The sequence below is a fragment of the Elephantulus edwardii genome, unplaced genomic scaffold, assembly GCF_000299155.1.
Source record: "Elephantulus edwardii isolate Elephantulus edwardi_28Jun2011 unplaced genomic scaffold, EleEdw1.0 scaffold00363, whole genome shotgun sequence".
Classification (NCBI taxonomy): domain Eukaryota; kingdom Metazoa; phylum Chordata; class Mammalia; order Macroscelidea; family Macroscelididae; genus Elephantulus; species Elephantulus edwardii.
Genome location: NW_006400113.1, coordinates 471217 through 477465, shown reverse-complemented (window position 1 = coordinate 477465; position 6249 = coordinate 471217). Strand labels below are relative to the sequence as shown.

General features: G+C 36.5%; 1 protein-coding gene across 2 annotated transcripts in view; it reads left to right on the top strand.

Annotated features, from left to right (window-relative positions):
• The window catches only part of RNGTT (RNA guanylyltransferase and 5'-phosphatase), a 433116-nt gene that overhangs the window by 22697 nt on the left and 404170 nt on the right, over positions 1 to 6249 (top strand). For both annotated transcript variants that reach the window (XM_006902058.1, XM_006902059.1), the window contains exons 3-4: positions 4094 to 4197; positions 4287 to 4375. In XM_006902058.1, coding sequence (XP_006902120.1) covers positions 4094 to 4197; positions 4287 to 4375 — 193 coding nt within the window. The remainder of the gene's footprint in view (positions 1 to 4093; positions 4198 to 4286; positions 4376 to 6249) is intronic.

The following is a 6249-nucleotide window of genomic DNA, read 5'->3' as shown; positions in this document are numbered from 1 at the left end:
AGAAGGGTGCAATAATGAATGAATGGAATCCCAAAATCTCTGTAGATGTTCATTGAAATGAAAAATAAACAACCTAAATTTAAAAAAAAAAAGAGTATGTAAAATCTGAGTAATATATAGCTACAATAGTACAAACCATAGCACAAAGAAAATTATATATAATTAGTACATATCAGGGAAGAACTTGTTGGGGTCACTTTTTGCTAAATTTCCATTGTTGTTATTTGCTGTTGAGTCACCTGTGACTCATAGTGACCCTGTGTACAACAGCTCTCCACTGCTCAATCCCTTGCCAATCTTACTGTCTCCTAAACACCTATTCCCATTACCCCAGTGGCTGAATCAGTCCATCTCATTGAGGGTCTTCCTCTTCTGCTCTGTCCCTCCACCCTCCTAAGCATGATGTCCCTCTCCAAGGACTGATTCCACCTTGCAAAATGTCCAGAGTATGTCAGACGAAGCTTCAGAATCCTTGACTCTGGAGAAAAGTTGGGAATAGAGAAGAAGGATCAGCAGTTGGAAAACATGGACTTTGGTGACAGAAATGAAGTTGGACATAGAATGATAGACTTTTACACAATTAATGACTTATTCATTGCAAATACATTTTATAAGAAACATAAATGCAGGCTGTAAACATGGATTTCACCTGATGGTGTATATAGGAATCAGATAGATTACATCTGTAGAGAGAATCACTGGGAAAGCTCAATATCAGCTATGAAAACTAGGCAAGGATATGCAAGTTCAAGCTGAGGCTGAGGAAAATTAAATCAAGTCCACAGGAACCAGAATTTGACTTTGAGTCTATCCCATCTGAATTTCAAAACCATCTTAGGAACAGGTTTGAGGCCTTGGACATTAATGAATGAAGACCAGATGAGTTGTGGGAGGATATCTAGAATATCATCCAGGAAGAATGCAAAGGTCATTACAAAGACAGAAGAGAAAGAAAAGACCAAGATGGATGTCAGAAGAAACTCTTAAGTATTGCACTGTAGCTCTTAGAAGCTAAAACAAAGGGAAGAAATCAAGATATTAAGGAGTTGAACAGAAGATTACAGAGGGCAGTGTGGGAAGACAAAGTATTTCAGTGAAATGTGCAAGGAGCTGGAGTCAGAAAATCAAAAGGGCCGAACTTGCCCAACATTTCTTGAGCTGAAGGAACTGAAGAACAAATTCAAACCTCAAGTTGCAATACTTAAGGATATTATATGATTCAGAAAGAATATTAAATGATCCAGGAAACATTTAGAGAAGATGGAAAGAGTATAGAGAGTCATTGTACCAAAAGGAATTGGTGGACACAGAAGAATTTCATGAAACAATGTATAAGCAAGAGCCTGTGGTAATGAAGGAAGTTCAGGCTGCTCTGAAAGAATTGGGCAAAAAACAAAGTCTTAGGAATTGATGGCATACCGATTGACATTTCAACAAACAGACGCTGCCCTGGATGTGCTCACCAAGCTGTGCCAAAAAAATCTGGAGGACAACCACCTGGCCTACTGCCTGGAAGAGATCTATATTTGTTCCCATTCCAAAGAAAGATGACCAACAGAGTGTAGAAATTATTGAACAATATCATTGATAACGCATGCAAGCAAGATTCTGCTGAAGATGATCTCAAAACGACTGGAACAGCATATCAACAGAGAACTGTCTGAAGTGCAGGCTGGATTTAGAAGAGACCATGGCACTAGGGATATTACAGCTAATGTCAGATGGATCTTGGCTGAAAGCAGAGAGTACCAGAGGCATGTTTGTCTGTGTTTCATTGACTATGCAAAGGCATTTGATTGTGTGGATCACAACAAACTCTGGCTGACTCTGAGAAGAATGGGAATCACAGAACACTTCATTGTGCTTGTGCGAAACCTATACTTAAGCCTCAAGTCAGAACAGAGCAAGGAAACACTGCATGGTTCACAATTGGAAAGGGTGTGTGTCAAGAATGTGTCTTGTCTCCATATCTTTTCATACTATATGTGGAACAAATTATCCGAGAGGCTGGGCTCTATGAGGAGAAGTGTGGCATCAGGATTTTAGGTAGACTTATCAACAGCCTGCATTATGCAGATTAAACAAATTTCCATTAGTACTTATAAAATTTTTAAGTATTGAAATAAAGTTAAAGTTATAGGAAGAGAGTATAAATAAAGGAGGGAAGACTAGAATAAACTTTGTGATTCTGAATTAGCATTGGAGAAATCATTATGGATTATAGATTTTTAAAAACAAGCATGAGAAAGCATATCCACTTGATTAAAAACCCATAATAAAAAGTTGAGCTACTGTAAAATCTTCCTCTCCTTTAAAAAACAATTTGTTACGGTAACCTATATAATAAAAATTTATCTGTATTAACCATTTTAAGTGCATAGTTCAGTGTTGTTACTTACATTCACAACTTTGTGTAGCCATCTTTTAAATCAGATTCAGTTTCCTAGTTTTTCTGTTACTCCACAAAAACTCAGTTAGTTTAAGCAGTAACTTTAAGCAGTAACTCCCTCTCTCTTCTTCCCAACCTATTACATAATTTGCCAAAGATGGTATAGCTTGGTAGAGCCATCCAAATAACAAATGCTGGCGTCTATAACATTAACAACAATAGAAGAATGTATGACTAGTTTGCTAAAGTCCGTGAATGCCTAATTAATAAATAGGTATTAACTTTCATAACCTTTGTCTATGCCATAGTTTGTTCACTAGTAACTAGCTGCTGTTCTGTCATTTCTGATTCATACCTACTCCTTGTTGTGTCACAGTAGAAATCTTCTAGCCCTGCACCATTTTTCTATTCTTTTCCTTTTCACTCAGCTTATTGTTTGCTGTGGAGCTGAAAGAGACTCATAGCTGACCCTCCAGATGGGTTTTCAGATGCAGTAAATTACATGGGAGGAAACTACCCATCCTTTTCCCTCAAAGCAGCTGGTGGATTTGAACCATGCCCTTGGGATTGCAGTGTGTCACTAGGTTTCAGTGTATTTTCAGAAAATACTAAGATGAGCTATTAATAAAATTAAAACTCGTTGCTGACAAGTTGGAACTGACTCATAGCTGACCCTGCAGTGAGTTTTAGAGGCAGTAAATTGCATGTGAGAGATTACTTGTTTTTCTTCTGTGGAGCAACTGGTGAATGTGAACTGTCAGAGAGGGGCTACGCCTTTGGGTTAGCAGTACAGTTACTGATGAACTATGCAATCTGAGCTCCCAGTCAAATAAAGGGGGAGAACCTACACATGTACACATTATGAGAGCTCTGATGTCTTAGTGGTAAAGAGTTGTGCGCTGCCAAACTGAAGATGCCAAACTGAAGACATGTTTGAATCTTTCACCTGCTCTATGGGAAAAAATTAGGTAATCTCCTCTGGTGTTATTCTTTACTGCCTCTTAAAACCCACTGGAGGGTCAGCTATGAGTTGATTCTGACTTGGTACATAACAGCTTTCTCTGTGTGTGTGTGTGTGTGTGCGTGCGTGCATGCGTGTATTTATATATAAATACACACTGCACATACACACACCTAAAAATATGTACACATACATGTAGATAAATACACACACACACAAACACACACAAATATTTTGTCTCATCTTTAAAGTGAGAGCTGTAATTTGATAGTCTGAAAATGACAAATAGTTTCCACAAAGTGATTAGTGGTGGCTATCTGGAATGTTGAGATGATTTGTTTCTGGAATTTGGTATAGCAGAAATGCTATCCTTGCCCTATATTTTACTTCATTGATGGAATGGCAAATGTAAAAAAACAAAATACAGCAATGTTCTTTTTTAACTTTAGAAGTCCTCAGTTATTAGGTAGATTATTATGGTATTTACAGTGCATTCTACTTTTGTTTCTTAAGTAGCTTGGAGGTTAATATATTTATTTACTGAATGCTTGCAGAGTTGTAGGGCCTTAGATCTGACTTGAATAGGTGGTGTTTTTGTTGTTCGTAATTCAGTAGGAAGTAAGCACTAATTCCCTATTTAGAAGGATGAACTATAATATTCTCTTATAGCCAACTTATTTTGGAACAAATTCAGTTATTAGTCAATTTATGTTTCCATTTCCCTCCTCCCCTTTTTTTTTAAGGTTAAGATGGGCTTACTGGTAGACTTAACAAATACGTCGAGGTTTTATGACAGAAACGACATAGAAAAAGAAGGAATCAAATATATAAAACTTCAATGTAAAGGGTAAGTTAAGTATTGAGACTAATGTTGAAAACTTGTATTGGAATTTATAATTTCTTCTTTTGTCAATATTTTTGTTTCTTTATTTTTAGACATGGTGAATGTCCCACAGCTGAGAACACAGAGACATTTATTCGTCTGTGTGAGCGGTTTAATGAGAGAAATCCACCGGAACTTATAGGTATGTTTGACTTTATCAACGTTTAGAATATTTTGTGGTTAGTTTTCCATTTTCTTTTTTTGTGCTTTTTGATATAGAAAGTTTTTCCCTCTTCCTTTGATGTTATCACTAAGTAATGTTTACTATTGTTCACTTTTGTGAACTATATATATGCTTTCATATTTTTATGTTTGACAGTGGAAAACCCTAACTGCTCCTCTGTGCTGCTTTTGATTTAATAACACATTTCAAATGGATTCATTTTAGTGGCCTTTTTCAGAGACTAATTGTTTTTTGAATTAGTATGATCTCCATTTTATAGCTAGAGAAGTGATGGCTTGCAAAGGCTGTATAACCTGTGTTAGGTCATATAATTGGGAGGCTGTAGAGCTAAGATTTAAAAAGAAACATACTTAACTCCAGAGCTCATACTTTAGACTATGCTTTCTTTCTTTTTTTTTTTTTTTAAATAGGAGTTTTTATTTTCCAAATACAGTACCAGTCAAAAGGAGTGTCAAATTCCAGGAAAATAGCAGTTACTTTTCATCTTCTTACTGTGTATGTGCTTTTACATGATTTTTAAAACATGTGTAACCAGATTGCATAGGATAGTTTTCATTGATGGGAATCAGCCTTTAATTAGAGCTACGAAGGGAAGGAATTCACCCGTCTATTTGTCTTAGTTATCTAGTACTACTGTAGCAGAAATACCACAAGTGGATCACTTTAGAAATAATTTATTGGCTCATATTTTAGAAGTCTGAATTCAGAATGTCAATTTTAGGGGAAAGCATTTTACCTCTGTTGATTTTAGAGGATAGTTCTTGTCACCCTTCTTAGTCTGTGAGCTCAGTTTTCCCTTAGGGGTTTCCATGTGAATTGACATTAGTTTTCTCTTGGGTCTAAGAAGTTATTAGCGCAGGGACCTTGGGTCCAAAGGATGTGCTCTGCCCCTGTCCCTTTTTCCTTGTTGGTAGTGAGATTCTGTTTTCTTGCCTTGTAAGACAAAAGATGTGATTGAAGCAGAAGAGTGTCTTGAGTAAGGGTGGGAATTGAGTCATAGCCCATAATAATCCTCCACAGTAATCCTGCCTTGCTAACACATAGAAATAAATATTTATAGCACATAACAAAGGGGAAGATAATTATCCCAAATCACTAAATGAAGGGCAATCACACAATATTGCAAATTATGGTCTAGCCAAGTTAATGAAAATTAATTTTTTACATTGTTCATTCAGAAACACAATTAAACGTTTAGTATGGGCCCATGTTGTCTTGGTACTTTGGATATGACCTAATTTTTTAGGAGATGTGCAAGTTCTGCCAGTTAAAATAGATAACTGACAGTTATACTGCAGTGTTATATAGGAAAAGTAAGACAGAGCTTTGGAGGATAAGTGACAAAACTTTAAAATATATGTAATAAGTATGGAACAAAGGGTATGTATGTATGTATGTGTGTGTGTGTGTGTGTGTGTATTTGATTAACTTAGATCTAGAGTACAATTCAAGAGAAAGGGATTAGAATGACAGAAGAGACAGATTAAGTTGGTATTATATTTTCTTTTTTCCTTATTAATTTTAATAATTTAGAGATTGTGGATTTCCGTTCATTCATTGTTGCACTTTTCTTTCTGCCCATCCACCCCCTCTAGTTCGTTCTTCTCTTTGAAAGTGAAAGAAAAATTCTTTCACTGTTATGCAATCCCTGCCCCCCCAAGTCCACTCCACTATGCAGCCTTCGTTCTGGACTCATGTCATGACAATAATACCTAATCAACAAACAGATGCCACCCTGGATGTGCTCACTAAGTTGTGCCAGGAAATCTGGAGGACAGCCAGCTGGCCAACTGACTAGAAAAGATTGATATTTGTTCCCATTCCAAAGAAAG